The sequence below is a fragment of the Empidonax traillii genome, unplaced genomic scaffold (genome assembly GCF_003031625.1).
Source record: "Empidonax traillii isolate 1590-97213 ecotype Southwest subspecies unplaced genomic scaffold, ASM303162v1 scaffold153:size895095, whole genome shotgun sequence".
Taxonomy (NCBI): Eukaryota; Metazoa; Chordata; class Aves; order Passeriformes; family Tyrannidae; genus Empidonax; species Empidonax traillii.
The window spans coordinates 625,725-645,134 of record NW_020955346.1 but is presented as its reverse complement, the minus strand read 5'-3'; the positions used below and the strand labels follow the sequence as shown (position 1 = coordinate 645,134).

The following is a 19,410-nucleotide window of genomic DNA, read 5'->3' as shown; positions in this document are numbered from 1 at the left end:
GGCACATGAAACATTTGATATCTGCATGTCTTTCTGGTCACCTTAATGTCTTAGTGAGACTGTAGTTTGAATATATCCCTGTCTCCACTGAACCCCACGGGTTGGCTTCCTTTAAAGGTCTGGGTCTGTGCTGTACATTGCTATGACTGAGTGAGTAGTCTGTGGTGCATCTGCCTCAGGGTGGTTACAAACAAACTTAGCCTGTAAAGAAAAATAGGAGCATGCGACATCCAAAACCAGTTACAGCAGCTCATATGTAGCTTGTATATATAGCCCTTGTAAAGTGAAAAAGGGAGAGAGGTGTAACTGGTTTTAAGATGCTGTTCAGTCAGTGTGTGAAAGGAAATGTTTGATACAGCATGAGTGGAATTTGACCTCGGATATCTTCTGGGTACATATATTAATATGAAACAGAAGGATGTATATGTTAGAGTCATGTTTTCTGGAAAGAAATGTATTTTTTGCAAACTTATTTTTTTCCTCTCAAAGGCAATTTGATATTTTGTAGAATTTGTATTCTTTATTGAATACTATTTCTTAACAGAAATTTCCTGATTGTATCTAAATGTCACACTATATAAAGATTATAATCTTCAATTTAATTTAGAGAAATTTCATTACTTTTTTTTTGTTGTTGTTGTTCTAAAGAAGTGTAATAGATAGTCACTTTTTTTGGATTCATTTATTTCAGCTAATGTGATCTGATAAGATTAACCAGAAAATGATATTAAAGAGGGTACATATAATATACTGCTTGGCTTATCATATGGAAATATAAGCTTCTTTCATCTAATGACCTTCTGCTGAGTACTTATGAATACAAATTCAGTTGACAAAGTATTTGTGTTACATATATTCTAGAGTTTATAAATAACCTTTCAGACTCCTGAAGAAAGGAATGAGTGCAGCAATAAAAGTGATATAAATTCATGCTGCTGTCTAAATGGATCACAGTGAAAAAAGATTCTTACAGATGAGCCCAGGGAAAATAGTAACAAAATGTGTAGCTCTATTAATTAATAAGGAAGAAATGTAATTACTAAAGAGTCTTATACCGAGTGTAAATTATACTTGTCTTATATAGAGTATAAATTATTTTTCACCATGTCTGAAGGTTTTTGATCTCCTAATATATTACATACCCCTTTTTGTTTTTACCTCCTTCCCCATTTTTCCTCCTGAACAGCCAGTTTTTCCTCCTGAACAGAGTTTGAATGACTGACACCTCAGAAAATGATGGCTGGCTTTTGGAATGTTGAGACATTTAACAATCACTAAATCCTTAATTTGGTAAAAAAATACCTCATGGGTTAAAAATATAATATAGTTAAATGAATTTCAGAAGTAGGATTTTGGATAAGAACAGTTCTGCAAATCCTGGTGATCGTCAGGCAAGAAAGCGATAAAACCATGTGTGTCATGAGTGAATATTTTAGAAGTTGTTCCAGTAACTGCATCTTTTCTTGACCTAGCAAAAATGAGGAAAAAAAGTGCAGTACATACAGTATATCATTACACTCAGTGCTGTACTTGAAGTATGAATTCTTTGTCTTCCAGAATTTTTTTTGAGGAATTCAGATTCGCACATGACCTCTTTTGGCAAGGACAGAAGAATTGTCTGAAAAAACATAAACAAAAATTAATCCTTTTAGCTTGGTTGGAAGTGACTATTGCAGTACTTCAGAGGCTATTTAACATATACACCAGTAATCTGAAGAAGTAGTAAACAATACAATAAGCTTTTTGGATCAAAGAATACATCTTTTCACTGTTAGTAAAGCCTTTTCTGACCAAGTATGCCACCAGTGTTGCATATACGTCACAGTTTCTGTATAATTATTACAGTGTTGCACATTTTTACTTAATCTCATTGGGACTCAGCATTTCATTACATAAAGGCTTGATTTTTCTCCTGTGTCTGAACTCTGTGATCTGACTTCACAACTAATCCTGGTTCAGTCCCCTTGGAAAAGGAGACAGAACACATTGAAAGAGCTAGGTGGCTACAAAAGACGAAGGCAAACAGCAAGCAGTTCTTCCTTGTGGTGTAGATACAACTTCTTGCCATTCTTTGCACATTGGAACTCCTCAAGGATGGTAAAATTGCAGAAAAGTGGACTCCTGAGTTGAGAGCTGCTCACCAAAATCACCTTCTTTTGAAGGGCAGGAGAAGCGCTGCAGGCTCACCTGGCTCTGATACTGGCAAAGAGGTGGGAGTGGAGACCAGCCTGCCTGATGATCCCCCAGCTGACAGGGAGGAATCAAAGAACAAATATTAGGGCAGCTAAATGATGGTCCTTCGTTATCTTCGGCATGCCTTTGAGTTAAGTGGAAGTGTTTAAATGGGTCTGTCTGGGCACAGCAAGATTTATGGCATCGAGGACAGGTATCTGCCAGATGCAATGACTCTAGTAAGGATTCTGGATGCCAGTCTGCAGAAGGAGAGCAGCAAGTTTGCGCAGCTTCAGCATCTCAAACCCGGAAGAGCTGTGAGCAGAGGCTGTGTCTTGTGGCTATGGGCTTGAGATGGTTTCTGGAACAGCTATTCTAGGGCACCAGAGATAAAGAAAAGCAGATATAGGATAGTGTTCACTGGTATTATTGATGTGTAGTCTTGTTACCTGAGCAGAAGGTGACCAGAAAGAATAGTGGCAAATTTTTAACTCAAAAAGCATATTGTCAGAGAGAGAACCACTTATCCTTCTCTTGGTTTTCTCTTTATGGAGAAAAGAAATGCACAACTCCTCTCCACTTCCTCCTCCGTGATAGTCCATTTTTTTCCCAGACCATTGAATTACACTGAGTTAAACCTCTACCTTCTTCCCCTGGTTTCACCCCTCCTTGCACACCCTGTCCATCCTTGTCTGAAGATCTGTGGTTACAGAGGTGGAGCCATCAGTCCATGGCTTCAGGTGCATCTGCTTTTCTGCTGGTTGGGTTTTATGGCTGGCTGGTACAATAGCAGCTACAAGAAGTAATAACAAGGATGGTGAACAGATGACTCGATTACCCCTACCTGTTTTTAATTACAATGAAATAAAATCAATTTTCACCAGATCCATCTGGGCAATTGCAGTTGTGCTGCTGGAATGTTTCACCTTGCCCTTGGAAGTATGGCTGTTGCTCTAACCAATAAAACAAAAAAAAAAAGAAAACCAATCGCTGTAATAGGGAGTTGTAATATGGGAAACACTGGGCTGCTGATGCAATGTGGAGTGGGCAGGGAGAGAGAAAAGGCTCTGAGTGTGAAAGCTGTCCGTGCCTCCTCTGGGATTTTGGTAGATGACGGTAGAAGATGTGAATCATGACGCTGGACCATAATAGTAAATATAGCGATGGATAAAAGATGGCAGAATTTTGTAATCAAAGCAACCGAATGGGACAGAATATATGAAGACAATTTTAAATATATTACTCAAGGATGAATCTTGAAAAATAAATAATTATCTGTTGTTCTAAAGGAGAGTATCTGATACAGGACTTGGGGTTTGTGCATAGATTTGACACGATAAACTCTATATAGGTTATTTTGATTTGCTTCTTTGTTTTTTAGAATGGGTGTGGAGTTTTGTCCTGTGGTAGTTTTCTGGATCCATCTAGGAGGGATGGGACTCTTGTTTAAGAGGTGTGCTCTACTTCATAATTTTCTGAATGAATTGTACAAGCAGGTTAATTTGCTGTTTGAATAGGCATGAGAGGATATAAAACTCCTGGTGAGCTAAAGATATCTTATAAATGGTGCAATGTTTGGCCAAATAAATTTTTCAGGTGCACTAAAATCTGCTCTCTAGTGAGAGGAAAAAGCCTGATTTGCTGTGTGTTTTCTATGCAGCATCATTTTATTTTGGTGTGATCAAATGCTCGGCGGTCCTGCCCACACACAACAATCCATCACTTCCCTCCAGCTCTCTCCCTCCCCCTGTGGTCTGTGCTTCAATGACTGTAATATACTTGTCTGTGACTGTCAAAAAGCTGTCCCAGTTTCCAGAAAAATTAGGCTTTTTCTTTTCTTATTCCTTAAAGATCTGTAAGAGTAAATCTTTAGTATGCTTTGTTTAGAATATTTTCCATTTGAAATAGACTCCATCTCTCCCAGAAGTAGCAATCCTGGTGTTTCTGCCCTTTTCATCTAGAGGGAACAGCAAGGGAAAGGAAAAATGAGAGGGAAGAGGAGAAAAATCACCACGTCTTGCTGAAACACGGGGCCCTTTGCCTGGCACAGCAACCATCGCTCCCTGCAGGGTCAGGGAATGCAAGAGGCTGGGGAACGTCTCCCTCTAATATCCACGTCTGTGTGTGCAGTTGGATGCTTTCTAGCTTTTAAAGAAATACGGCTTTGTAAGCCCTTCATCTCCTCATGCAGGTGGTGGTGACGGCGCTAGTAGTGAATGACACAGCTTTGCTGGATGACATGGAGCTGATCTCTGCATCAGCCAAGAGGAATTAAGCCTTGTCACTCCCTGCCGGGGCTACCTTTCGCCTGGTATGTGCGGAAGGAGGAATTCATAGGCTGCTGCTGCATTCACCCGAGCAGAGCCCCGAGCGCGCTTTGCCAGGGAGGCAGGCAGCCAGAATGATAGCTGTCTCTTTTAAATGCCGCTGTCAGATCCTGAGGAGACTTGCTAAAGGTAACGTGCTTTCCTTCTTACTCATTCAGGGGCTCCTTTGCATCCTTCCAGAGACGCAGCCTGATGTTTTTACTTTTAAATATGACTGTCCTTCCAATTTACTGTCAGGCAACAAAGAACTCCTGATACAGAAGGTGTAGGAGCTCTTTCAGTTAACATCCTTACATGTCCCGGGCTCTTACTAGGAAGACAGGTTCCCATTTTCTTTTTCTTTTCTTTCTTCCTTTTTTTTTTTTTTAATTTTTAAAAATTTTTTTATTTGCTAAAACGAGGATTTTTTTTTTCCTAAATGAAGTGCTAAAGTTATTGTGGGCTGTAATTGCATTGTATTTCTGCTGACCACTCAGAGGAGTCTCTCCTGGGTCAGTGCATGGTCTGCCTTACTGGGAACAACTGACACTGCTATCCAGAACCTATATCCACGATGAGTTTCTGTTGTTTCCTGTCCTTCATGAGCTATTTTTACCTGTGTTTTAGATGCCAAAGGCTGATGTATGTGGTGAAGTACAGGTAGTAGTGTGTGTTTGTTCAGGGTTGCACACTTGTGAAGTTAATTTGCGTGTTACAGCAGTGTGCATTTTATGTTACTGTAAATCTTTGTACTCTCTGGTTTTACCGCTCAGAACTTTAAAATACTGCTTGCATCTTACTCTGAGTTCTGTGTGATTATTAAAACAGATATGTGAAAACCTGCCTAACACACCTTCCCTCTTCAGGAATGAACACACCTTATTTTCTAAAAATAACTTTAAAAAAAATCTGTTATGTTTGATAATTTTTTTCTTTCTCTATGTAGAAAGGTTTGATTTGGGATTTTGGCTCAGTTTTTTAGTGGAAACTTCCAACATTGTAGTAACATTGTGTGTCTGCAAATAAGAAGCTTCTGTTTTTTATCTTGGGTACTGTGAAATATTTAATGGCCGTTACTGTGCAGCTGGATATACATCCGTATGTGAATGAAACTATTTTTATCAGCCTAGCTTGAAAAATCAGAAATCTTTGATTATTAGTCAGGATAGCTCAAAATCAGTTAGTGTTTTATTTTGCAGAAGCATAAAAGGGTAACATGCTAATGCAATGAGGTCAGTAATGGAAAGAGAGAATACTGCAATCAAACTTATATAATGCATTTTCCTGTTCTTTAGATTGCTGTGTGGGACCACGTTGTTCAAAATACATGAACTTAAATATTTATTAATCATCCTCTCCCCTGTAGATTTGCTTCTCTGCCAATTCTCTGCTGGGTAATGCCTGTTTTTCTCGTATGTGCAAAACGTTTCTATTCTGGTAGCTCTGTTACACATTTATCAGGTTGAAAGTCAGCATTTTCTCTTATTCTGGTATGAGTAGAGCAATCTTTTTGTCTGCTGATGTCTTTATAAAACAGATCTGGGCACTAATTTAGTCTCTCACTTATGAGAGTTGTTGCTACACTTAAGTACAGTTTCCCTGGGAATAATCAATAATCTTATACATCATAGCCATCTTAATTCTTTCACACTTCCATCATCCAACAGAACTTAGGCTAGTGTTTTTTTCTCCTTTGAAATAATCTTAACTTCCTTTGAGACTCCTCGCTCCTCCCACTCTCTCCCAATAGGAACTGGCATGATACTACTGATCTTTTGCGTTTGTGTGCCTTATGCTTGTCTCTAGTATTAACAGTCAATAAAAAAAAAAAGACTGTCTAGAGGTGTGTTCATATATTTCCCTGTAAACCATATGCATGCTGGACTGGAGTTACTGTCCTAATTGACAGGTTCCTGAATTTTCACCATTTTGAGTAAAACCTCTGTTCTTTTAGCGAATTCTCTGTGTTCTGTGGCCTTGGCATTTGCATCTCAGACACCAGTTATGGTGTCAACACTGCTCAACACAGTCAAGCTAGCTGAGGACAGGGACAGACCATCACATTCTTAGTGTGGAGAGGATTTTTGCGAACAACTGGCAATATCCTGCTGCTGCATCAGCTGTAAGATCTTCCCTTGTAACTTGCTAGTCGTGTGGTTTGACACATTCATTGAATTCCTTTGCTCAAAAAGCAGTTTTCCTTGCTTTAGTACTTGCCCCCAATCTGTCTCTGCTAGGGTCTTTCTCTTCTGCGCTAGTCCTGTACCTTTGTGCAGTTCCCAAAAATAATTTCTTTACTGTTTTCCATGCCCTAAAAAGATACAGATGTGCTGTGCACTTGATTAGTGGCTTGTGTTTTTAATAAATGATGTGCAGTTAACTGTACATCAACAAGTGGAAATACCTGGGGTTTTTTCTCTCTGTTATGTCATTTTTCATGCCTATCTTGACAAAGTAAGCTCGTAACTTCATTTCTTTCAGATAAGGATGTAAACAGAAATGCCTCGTTCTGGGCAACTAGACACTCTTGAAAGGCAATTCTGTCCAACTGGGAGAAGTTCAGGCAATACTGTATTTTACAACAATTGCACTCCCCTCTTCCTCTGCTTCATTTTAACCCTTCAAAGCACAAAGGAGAGCTATGTCTCTTTGTGTGCTTAGTTTGTAATTTAAAAATCTGTGGCAGAGAATTTTCAAGTATTCTGAGCTAGTTTCAAGGCAAAAATAACAGCTGTGGGCACGCTGTCCAAAACCCCAGTCAGTGACCCACTGCTGCTCTTCCTTCCCATAGATATGAGTGAGACCCTGCTGTGGATAACCCTTACCTCTTGTCCTCACCTCCAGAGTCATCTTCAGATGGGAACATTAGTCTTTGTCCTCTACCCTCAAACTTACGCCATTCATAGGAGCCAGGCATAGTTGTAGAATCATAGAATGGTTTGGTTTGGAAGGGACCTTCAAATATCTACTGGTCTAACCTCCCTGCCTCTTAGTCCTCCTTCACTGCTGCCCCTCCCCATGCACTCCTTCCGTGCCGTGTTGCCTCTCTGGGTAAAAGGGCCACTGTGTCTGCTGAGGCTGCGGTACACCAAGTCTTCCTCTGTATTTCCGCTGTATGAACCACCCCCTCTTAAGGCAAAATATGTGGCAAACAAGAAGTGCACAATAATTATTCATGCAGGAAATTTAAAAGACTATGAGATTAGTTCCCTTAATGTATATTACAGGTTTTTGAGTCTTATTTTTGGAGGTCAGTACATTTTCAGTAATGAAATCGCATGTTACCAAGCTTAGGCGAAGCTTCATATTTGTGTCCATTAACAACCAACCATGGAAGAAAAGTACTATGTTATTTGGTGATGCAATTTGCAAGAACAATGCTGCGTGAGATTGTTTTCTCACAGGTGCTGAGACACGATTTGAATTTAGATTGTTTATCTAGTTAAGGACCAAAAAAAAATTCCTATTTTCTACACCAGTGTGTTGTATCTGCAGCAGTGTATTGTTTCTAAATTCTACAGTTATACATTTTTTTTAATACGTGTTAAAATAATTATGGTGGATGGGAGTTTGTACTGGAGTTACCTGATTTCTTTAATGAATAAATCTCTCATGCTTTTACCTTTGAGCTGAAATATTGCTGGCTCAGTCTCTTTTTAGTTGTGACTATCTATATGTATTTGGATATATGTGTATTATATATATTTTAAGCAATGTTGAAAGTAGTTAAATGGTTCTGAAAAAACAGACAAAAGGCATATTAGCTACTAAAATTTGCACTGAGAAGAGGGGAGTTTAATTTTTATATGTTATTTTAATTTTTATCTCTTTTCTATCCCAAAAGAACAATGTAAGTCAAAAGCTACATCAAGAATCTGAAGTAGTTGCTGGTTTTATAGTTATCAATATGAGAAGTGCTAGGCTTAGAGAGAATGGGTACTTATACTTGAACCACTTGCATAGAAGGAAAAGCTACGTTTGAAGTTGTAATAGCAAGCACAAATCTGCTCTTCATATGGCTGCTTGTATTGTAGCCTAATTGTATTTTGCAGTGGTGAAATACTAGGGGACTTCCCTCCCCCCCCCCATTCCGTTTATTCCTGTAAGACCTTGAGTACTGAGCAGTGTGCTGTGCATACCAAAGAGCCTGTGGTAATCACATTGCATATACGTGCTAAGTAAAAATTGTACAATTTACAATTATTATGTTGAGTACAACACTGAGCAATATACATATATAGTATGTGAAAAGTTGCTGAAATGTGTAAACTGGTCCAGTTTACAGCTAAATTAACCACTTTGTAGTTTAAAAATGGCCTTTCAAGCAGTGCATTACAAAGCCATGACTGTGGTTAATTTATGTATGGACATGTTTGGTTTTTTTCCTTTATTAACCTGAAGAACAGGACTTTTAAGAAGCTGTGTCTGGAGTATAAAGTTGCTTACAGAAATGGAGCTTTTTGTTAGAGACAGGACTGCATATTTTAACATACACAGATCAGTGAAGTTATTCTGGATTTTATTATAATGGAAGCAGAGTAGGAGCACTCTGATAAAGATGTCAACTGTAGTTACTCAGGGCATAGCATGAGGAGCTGAGTGGTATGCCTTTCACCCATCAAAGCTTTATAGCATATCTTCAGGATAATTTATCACCTACTGTGCATACAGAACCTTTCTGCAGACATATATTTTTATGCTCCCAGTATGTTTCCAATACAGTGAGATAAAGCAAGCTTTAAAGACAGGATGGTGCACTCCATTTTACAAGATGATCAGTTATCTAAAAATTGGTTAGGTGCCTAAAGCATCAAAGGATGAATTCTGAATTTAGTGGGATGTAGGTTATGCTTTGCTCTGTGCACAAGCAATGCAACGTAAACAAACCCAGAATCTTTTTTAAAGCATGAAATTAAAGTCATACTAAGGACTTGACACCAAGGCTGTATAGTGTATCTTACTACAAACTTGCTAGTGTTCCGCAGAATCATCCCAGTTCGTGACAGCAAATAACCAGCTGGTATATTATTTTAATAGTAATTTCAATTGTGTGGTCTCTTTATGCCAATAAGTTGTTTATAAAAATACAACTTTACAGTACTAGAACTGAGGCAACAACTTGCTTTGAATGAAGTAAAAATCACAAGTAGCAATATCTGTAAGGACTTTTGAACACAGGTTGGGTCTCTGTCTTTCTAAAATTAGTTCTGAATATTCTGAAAACTCTTAAGTGTCTGCTAAGTTCTATAAATAGGCAGTCAGTATGGATTTTTTGACTCTGTGCATTCAGTTGGGGTTTTGGAAATATGCTTTAAGGTTTTTTGTACAACAACTGTTTATCCAAGATGTCCTCATCTCTGAAGTTTTTTGCATTATTTTTCTGCAAGTGACTTCTGTGTTTTTTCTGACTTAGTAAACAAACTGCAGTGAAAGAATAAAGAGTAGAAGCAAAATCTGGAAACTTTCTTTTCCACTAGCATGTATGAACTTCAGGGCCACTTCCAGCATTGTAGCTCTTCTTTGGCCATTAGAGTGCCCTTTATGAGAAGACCAGAGAGAGTCCTCAGGGGAGAGCTGTGAACATCTGTCAGCAGGAGTTTTGACACTACTCTTAGTTCTTGTAATGTAGTAAATATAATTTAAAAAAAAAAAAAAAAAACCAAAAAAACAACCACACAACACAAAACCCACTCCTTGGTACTTTGATTTTTGTATTGATTTTGATTTGGTTTCTTTTAATATTTTATTGAGAGACTGTTTGTCAGATAAGAAAAATGAAGGCAAAGAGTGGCCGTGACCTGCTCTATGTCATTTAGCATGTCCGTGCTAGTCTGGGGGACAGACCTGGACTCCTTACTCTGGTTTGTTCATCACTGGTTAGGAACAGTTACTGAAGTTGGCAAAGGTTATGAGAGAGCAGAGAAGACATGGCATGACTTTTTCCCTTCTAGATTTTTCACTGGTGCTGACTTTTTTATTTGCACTTAAGAATGCCTTTGGCCAGGATTGTTTTAAGATTGCTTTGAAATTGTAAGTGCTTGCATTATGATTGCTGAAGGGGAGGGAGAGATGAATTTTTTGTTAAGATGTTCCTTCTGTAATTGCTCTTTAGGCTTTCCAGCACCGAGTATGTTAGAACAAAAGAGGCAGACTTATTTAATGAGCATTATTGGTTTGTAATATTGTCTTTTTGTTCAAAAGAATTCCTTGAACTTAATGTTGTAAGAAGTAATGAAAGGAGGAGAAAGGATTTTCTCTTCTGCAGCAAGCTGATCACAGTTCACAAGTTCAAGCAGTATTTCTTCACCGCTAATATATTCAAGAACTGGCAAGCTCTTTATTAATTATTCAGGATGATCTAAAGTACAGCAGCATTCTAACCAATCTGTGTGAACCTTTGACAGAAAAAAAAGACATCAAATACTTTCCATATCAAGCACGTAGTACTTAAACTAGGAGCACTGCTGCAGCCCTCACAGTCTGAGAATGTGTTTATGACTGGAGTTCTGCAAACAAATTGTCTCTGGTTTAGATAAACAGATACAGTTGCATGCAAGTGCCTGTAAGGTGTGAAGAGAAAGCTGCAGTCCTATAAAGAGATGGTAAGTGGCCACTATCCCTTATCTATCAGATATTAGTAGCTGATAGCTGATATGGCAGCTCTGATATAAGTTACACATGTAAAATGTAGGAAGTGTTTTTCCCAGCACATGTAGATTTGCAGACATTGTTGGCTGATTCCTGCTGAACTTAGTGCACAGCAATTCAGCAAGTGTTTGGGACTTTGTGCCTTGTCCCTAATGGCCTGATGGCAATAGCTATGCTTGTCTCCTCTAAAAAATATTCTGAGGAAAATAATAAAAAAAAGATGAATATGTGCTAGTTTGTAGACTCTCTGAGTATTGAAGGTGAAGCTATTTTAAGAAAACAGTTTATTGATAAATGATGCCAGTTTTAATAAGACTGCAGGAAAAACATTTGAGTTGTAAATAATGAAACTCCAGACTTGCTCACAGGTAGGGTGTTGGACAAACATCCTTCCAAGTGTCAGCTTTGCTGCAGGATAGAAGTGCGTTGCAAACATTTCACAAGTTTATCTTCAGTGTCACTGTTGTTTGAAATAGTTATAGCAGACATCAGCGTACAAGATTCAAAAATTCCCCAGAAATTCAGTCCGGCTGAGCATCCCAGACTGGTACAGAAGGTGTGAGGCAGGCTGGAGCCAAGTGCTCGACAGGTACAGTAGGACATACATTGCAAATTTTTCAAGTCTGCAAAAAACTATGCCCATCCTTGCCTTCTCATGAGAGCACTGGATTTTTCTTTGCAACCAGATTTGCTCTCTGCCTGTGCCTATCTGGTGCCCATGGGAGTTCTGATCACTTTGTAGTATCTTAATTTCCCAGAATTACAAGAACGGAGGTGAAGCCTGAGGAAACATGGAAAGACGAAGGGTGGCATGCGGTGGGAGAGAAGAGATGATACACATTGCAGGCCTTTGCTTTGCAGTCAGCTGGTGCTGCCCATGGTCCCCAGTGCCCTGGAGTGCTGTGGTAGCAGGTAAAGGAGAGCTGAGCTGCAAGTGGGGGAATGAGCAGCAACATCAAGAGATGCAGCACTGCTGGGAGCTCTGCAGAGCAAATAGGAAAGAGGACAGTGGGAAAAAGAGAAATGAGGGGGATGTCAGAGAACGTGGAGGTGAAGCAGATATGGCTTGCGCTGGAAAGGTTCACACAATATGAGAGAAACAGGGACCTGAGCTGCCTAGAGTTAAATAATAGGAGCTAAAATTGGTCATTTTATGAAAATTTTTTATCCCATGTGAAGTTAAAGTCTACAATTATGTAGTAGTACTTATGTAGATGTTTTGGGATTGTATTGCAGGGTGAGGCTCCAGGTGGAAATGGGCTGTTATTACTTATGTGAAGAATGGACTCACACTCTCATGTGCTTTATACATACTTAGCCTGGGGATCTGAAATACACTGTGGAATGGGAGTGAAACTATACCTGCATTTTTAGGCAGATTTCTGCATTTTTGCAGCTTAATCTGTCTCCTAGCATGACTCTGGTGAGTAGTGCCCCATCTGCATTTCATTCTTTACCACTGTGGTGCTGCTGATGTGTTTCTGCCACAGCGAAGTCTTGCTGTAGGCACGATCCCTAAGCAGGCAAGTTTCTTCCTTACAGCACCTCTCCAAACAGCTGTCAGTAAATCAACAAAAGGTAAACTAATTTCTGCTTCCCTGTCTGCATTCCTCACAGGAGTTTTGCTGGCCTGAGGAGATGGGTGCTCAGGGGGGGCATGCAGGGGGGACTGCCCTGGTTGGAGACTATCCTAAAGGGCCAAGTTTTGGCAAGTTGCAAGCAAAAAGAAACTGGTTCATAGCGCTTTTTAGTCTTCAAGGGAAAAGGTTTTATATTAAAAATTCATAAATTTATTAGTAATATTAATTAAACCTTCTGCATCGTCAAACTGATCTACCACAGTGTTACCACAAGCACCATGTCATTCTGTCTCTCTTGAAATCATTTAGGATAATTTAGGTTGGAAAAGTATTCTAAGATCATTGAGTTCAACCATTAACCCAGCACTGCCAGGTCCACCACTAAAACATGTCCCTTAGTGACACAGCTACACATCTTTTAAATACCTCCAGGGATGGCAACTCCACCACTTCCCTGAGTAGTCTGTTCCAATGCTTGACAATCCCTTCTGTGAAGAAAGTTTTCTTAATGCCCAATCTAAACCTCCCCTGGCACAATTTGCGGATTGTCAAATAATCTTGTCCCATTACTTGGAATGAGAGACCAACCCCCACCTGTCTACTTTTAGGTAATTGTAGAAAGTGATAAGGTCTTCCCTGAGCCTCCTTTTCTCCAGGCTAAACAACTTCAGCTCCTTGAGCTGCTGCTCATTAGACTTATGTTCCAGACCCTTCACCAGCATCGTTGCCCTTCTCTCGAAACGCTCCCGCACCTCGAGGTCAGTCCTGTTGTGAGGGGCCCAAAACTGAACACAGGATTTGAGGTGCAGCCTCACCAACTATAGCGCCGAGTACAGAGGGGTGATCACTGTATGAGTCCTGCTGGCTGCACAGTTTCGGATACAAGCCAGGATTCTGTTGGCATCTTTTAAGTGTATGAACTTGTAAAGATGCTCATCCTTTTTCCCTCCGTTCTTCTTTTGGACGTTTGATTTTAAGTATCACTCCTCTAATATCTACGAACCTTTTAAGATGCTATCTCAACATATTCAGCCCTGGGCAAAAGTTAAAAGAAAGCTTTAGACCAGGAAGTTGTTAGAAAGTAATGTATAAGTCTTCACTGCAACCTCTCTATCTTATCCCTTGAACTGCTCATCTGAAGTTTTTATTAATGCTGTTGGGAGTGAAGTTTTTAGAAGAAAAAGAGACTTCCGTGAAAGTGTATTGGGGCAGAAAAATTGCTCCAGATTGGACTGATTATGAAAAGGCAAACATGAGACATAGTTTTGGGGGGGAAAAAACGTGTTACTGGAAATGGCATCTAACAGGCTTGTTCTGCCTTAGCCTCTCAACAGTGAATAGAGAAAGATGTTAAGCAAAGAAATACCAGCTATTCCAGTGACTGCATTACCACAGTGCATTGGTAAATGTCACCCATAAAATACAGTTTAAATCCACAGTGCTCTCAAGGAAACATTTATATTTTTAACGAACTAGAATTTGACAGCTCTGTCTGGCAGAAGAAATGGTGTCTGGAATTTAGTTTTGGGGTTCTTTTTTCTGGGCATCCAGTGTGTTGTGACCTCTCAGAGACTAGTGCAACTTTGCAAAGGTACTGTGGGCATGTTGTTCTCGACTGGATCACAATCCAGTGATGAATAACAAAGATGAAATTTCCTGCCACGTTATGAGGCTTAAGTTGATATATCATTGCCTTCTCCTCAACAGTCTAAAGGAGGGCACCTTTGAGTATTTTCCAGTGACAGGGTTTATGTCTTTTTTCCTTTAGTGACATGCTTATGTACATACATTTTGTATAAATTGTTATAGTGCCTGTATGTCAGGACTCCATTTTCTTGAACCTGAGCATAAATTTACCACAATTGTTGTTTCATTGAGCTAAAACAAGTTAGTAATAGAGAGAAAACCTGACAGCCTGAGCAAGAATGTAACGTGAACAGTTAATTTTTGTTGGACAAAAAAAATCCCAAAGCTTGAAAGTAAAAAGAAACTGAGTTCTTCAAAAAGAAACAGGCATAAACTTTCTAATTAATAGCTATTTCCTCAAAGAATGAGAAGAAACAGAGAAAACAGATTCTTTTTTAGGTTTTGTTTTAATATTTTTCAAAAAAGGCAAAAAAAAGCAGAGAAACGCAGTGTTGGTTAGGGAGTTTCTTGGGATGTTCATCAGTCCAGAAGATTGTCTAGTTACATCTTGTCTCTCTCTGTTTTTGCTCTGGAGCTGTGTAACACAGTGATAAACGTACCTGACAGCTACTTTTACTCAATATTATGGAGCTTCCAAGGCAGCAGGAGCCCTTCCAAATGCTGTCAGGAACAAGTGGAAGGTAGGTTATGCCTTAGGAAGCGCTTGAGCTCCCTTTGTAGAAGATACAGTTTCCTTTCCAACGCTGCAGTTATGGACCTTGTCAGGATGGTTCGGTCAAGGCCACCAAACCAGCACAGCTGCAGTTACTGCAAATGCCAGTCTGAGAGCCACTTCTTATGTGCATATGGTGTGTAATATTGAACAGCAGCTGCTCTGTGTTGGTTGACAGCTGCACTGAGGTAGTATCTTCAGCCCCAGGGAGTAAGGCTGACTTCCCTTTTGTTGCATCTGTGGCAGTAGCACAGTGTGGAGATTCCTTTGTCCAGCATAACAGAAAATCCTCATTTGGTTTTCACTTAATCCCTACAGAAATGTAAGTATAGACTCATGGGATTCACATCCCCACACTACCCAGACTGAGAGCTTGGAGTGGTGGGGCTGGGATGTGGTGTGCCTGCCCAGTACTGAGCTTTGCAACTGTCTTCAAGATTTCAGATCTCAGTGTAGCCATAATTCAAGTGTTCATTAACAATTCTAGACAAGTCAGTTTGACTTTCAATGCATATTCTGGACCTGCTGTGTTTTTATGGTGTACAGTGTAATTTGGGGGGTTTTATTTTACCTGATCGTCAAAAGAAGTGCTGCTACTTTTGCAAATAGGTAGCTGAGAAGGGGAGATCACAAAGGCAGTAGTGAATCCAAGCTATTTCTTTTTCATGGTTCCACAACAGAATAGGGAAAAGACTTCCAAACCTTTTCCTGATATCTACCATTGGACAGTAGGGGAGGTTGGACCTTCTTGGATGGGCATTAGCCACATCGACTACGTGCCATTTTGAAGGGGTTTGCGTGTTGTTTCTGTACATGCAGCATAGTTTGAGGACTCCAAGTCAATGTGCTGAGGCAATTGTTCAGTTTGTCAAGGGTTCAAGTGATGTCCTGGGTAGCAAAAAAAAAAAAAAAGAAAAAATTATTTAAATGAATCTGTGTAACACCAAGTGTATATAGGAAACTTTGAAGCTACTTTGACAGCACCTTCAATAGAGAATTTTATAGTTGATTATGTTCAGAATAAATAAATAAAAGACAGGCATGTATTAGCTCATGGGGTTTTTTGTTGTTTTTGCTGATTCTATGTTTGGTGGAAGTTTGGAGCTTGATAGCAAAATACCAATTACGAATCAAAAGGTTTTATTTGTGAGTGTTTTCTGCTTGCTGCAATTTTAAACTTGTGTGGTCTTGATTGTGATGAAATATTATGGACAGCTGTCTTAAAAGAAATTAGGATAAAAGTTAACATTTCCAGTGTATTGTCCCACTGAAGGCAGCATTCAGCAGCACCATGCATCCACTTGCATGCTCATTCACTGTATGAGAAGTTTCTCTCCTTTAAGTATTGCTCAGGAATTACTCAGGAGCCAAAAAATTACTGTAATGATCTCCTCCTCCTTCTATTTACTCATAATTAGTCGTAGAGTAATGGCATTTCCTGTGATCTTTTCACAGAAAATTCTACTATCTCTGTTGCCATGAAAGGGAAATAGCAGTGGGATGATGTTGGAAAGAGAAAAGCTACCTTGTATTTTTGGTGGTTCCTCATAAGTTCCCCAGTCTGTCCCACGGTGACATTTTTGTATATGCATACCAAAGGAGACGAGGCTTAGTAACCTGTTTGGAACTTTGTGTTTTCAGTCATTTGAGTGATTTATGGTTAGCTGAAAGAATTTTCAGATTCTCTTTATTGATACCATTTTCTTCCTATTTTCTTAACCTGATCAGTAACTATATTTTCAGATATTTTCTTGATCGAGATGTCACTGTAAGCCCAAGTTTGAGAATCAGAATGTGATTTAATTTTATTGCTTTTACTCTGTTAACTCTTGAGTTTCATTGTGATTGAATGTGAAAAAGGATGAAAAAGAGTAATTTGAACTAAAATCATTGTGTTTCTTATTCAAGAACAAAATACTTTTCTATCTAATGTGTTGTATATCTACACTGCTTGTTTTCGAGACATCAGATGCAGTGATATCTGAAGCCTTAACAGATGAAGGCAGAGGAATACTTGAAGATATCAAAAATTATGGTGAATAGCAGAAGAATACAGTAAGCAGTTATTGTTCAGAAGCAAACTTTAAGTTGTTAAGTGTTGATTACAAAGCTGAAAATTACACACCAAGTGACTCTTGCAAAGTTATCATGAACAGTTTAAAAACTCAGATGGAAAATCTGTGTATAATCTGACAAAATTTAAACCATGTTATGGGTAATGATAGCAGAAAAATTCAGTGAGTGCCCCATGGACTATTCACAGTCCGTGCAATACTTTCAAGGGATCTGTGAGTGAAATAAAGAAAAGCAAACTTAAGTTCAGTATTTAATTTTCACTGTTGTGGAAAATATGAAAGCATCTTAAAATCATAAAAAAATCGATGGTATATGTGTTTATGTAAATATGCATGTGTATATATGTACATATGTAGACACATACATCCAGAAGCTGTCTTGCTGCTGAAACCAGAGGTTATAGCTAATGCGGTAGTTCAAATACCAAATAATCACAGTAAAAGATTTGCACAATGTAGGAAGGAATAATTCTAACTTTTAATTTCCTTAGAAGAGTGAGATAAATCTCCAACAGTTGTGTTCTCTGCAACCAGTCACACTGGTATTGTTGCCTATCTATGTGCAAAAAGATTGAAAATTGATCTCTCTGTATACATGAATTTTCAATACATAGATGAATCCATAGTTTAAAGAGATACTATAATATGAGGAAGTGTGTTGCAGGACATTTGAATAGTCAGTCTCAAATTTATGATTCTTTGAGAGCTGAAGTGTCGTGAAAGCAAAGAGATAACCACTGCTCTTCCAATTTGAATGATAAATATGTAATAAGTAAAACACAGTAGCTTTACAGCATGTAGCAAAAGATGAATAAAATTGTATTAACTCCATAAACATCGTAAAGACTTGGAAAATGATAGTTAATCTCCCTTCCTTAAGAGAAATTTCTGGAAAACATACCTGCTACATATTTTATGAAGTGGATCTCATCTTTTCCTAAAAATGTATAGGGGGAGACATATATGTACTGGTACAGTTTTTTGGTTGTAGTTAAGTCTGAAGATAAACAAAATCAGACCTATTTAAAGTTCAGCATTGTCTTAAATAGGAAGAACAGCAACCATGGATTATGTAAGTAAGTGAAAGAGAGAAAACGTGGTTGCATTAAAGCTTCTTCATCTTTGTTTGCAATCAGAGTGTCATCGGGATATCCAGGAATGTTCTTGTGCAGAGAGCGCGAAGCTCGTATGTTATTATCCGAGCAGCTGACATACAAAGAATTTATGGTAATTTATTCTCTCTGCTGGTTTTCATTACAAGGGTTTTTATTCTCAGTAAGCCTTTCCTGCAAAGGGGAATAGTCTTCCTGTAAATGTAGGTTTTGTGGCATGAATCCATGGGGACTGTCTGTCTGATTTGAAGTTGCTAATGGATTTGGCATATTGCAGAAGCATTTGCTCGTCTAATACCACCTCCTTGAATCGTGAACTACATTAAAGTTTTGTTCTTGGCCTCCTCTTCAGCTGCTCCTTTTGTGGTGTCTGTGCCAGTGAGCGCATCCAAATCTATTTCTCTGTTTCTGTTCTAAGTAGTTCAGATTTGGTTTTGAAAACATTCTGTGTAGCTTTTCAAAGTTTGGAGAACCGAAACTGTAAGTGCAAATGCTGGAAATCGAAATCCATGCTGCACTCTAGCCCCAGATGTCAGATATAAGAAGAAAGAGATCATATACTGAATACTTTTAGTACAGAAAAGCTGTCAAGGGTCTGATTGTGAAGCTTTTCAAATACTAGATACATATGTATATATATGATGATTATGTTATATATGAGATAGCTGAAGATGCTTTGATGAGCAGCATGGCTGTGCCAGTATTGGTGCTGCTGGCTAATCTGAACCACTGCTTTTGGGAAGAAATGATAGAGTACAATATAATGAGATGGAAGTCATGGCCTTGAGAATGAGCTCTCGGCACTGCCTAAGCCTCCTCTGCACAGATGGAGCAGAACTCCTGGGAAGCCACTGGAGTGTCCCCACTTTGCTTACTCTGCCAACATAGGTGGGGCCTGTGCTGTGGTGGATATCCTCGTGATGGTTTCTTGTAGATAGGAACACACCCAGATAGGTTGATCATTTCTGATAGATTTGCTTTGCTGGCTTAGACAGATGTACCTACTGACTGCAGGTGCTGTTTGTTTTCATGGTGGAGTATCCTAGGTCTGTTTCAGGATTTCAGTTTTTCCACTGGGATGTTATTAGCAAGGGACCTGTCAATGAAATCAGAACCTTGTTAAATTTACCTGTTGCCCAAGAATAGTATCTTATCCTA

At 39.0% G+C, this 19,410-nt stretch overlaps 1 protein-coding gene across 11 annotated transcripts in view; it reads left to right on the top strand.

Moving 5' to 3' along the window:
* GRIP1 (glutamate receptor interacting protein 1) overlaps nt 1–19,410 on the top strand; it is a 323,422-nt gene that overhangs the window by 162,105 nt on the left and 141,907 nt on the right. The window contains exon 1 of one of the 11 annotated variants that reach the window (XM_027884705.1): nt 4,530–4,628. The exons of the other annotated variants lie outside the window; for them this stretch is intronic. Coding sequence (XP_027740506.1) covers nt 4,574–4,628 — 55 coding nt within the window. The 5' untranslated portion in view covers nt 4,530–4,573. Of the gene's footprint in view, nt 1–4,529; nt 4,629–19,410 lie in introns of those variants that run through there. 11 annotated transcript variants of the gene reach the window in all.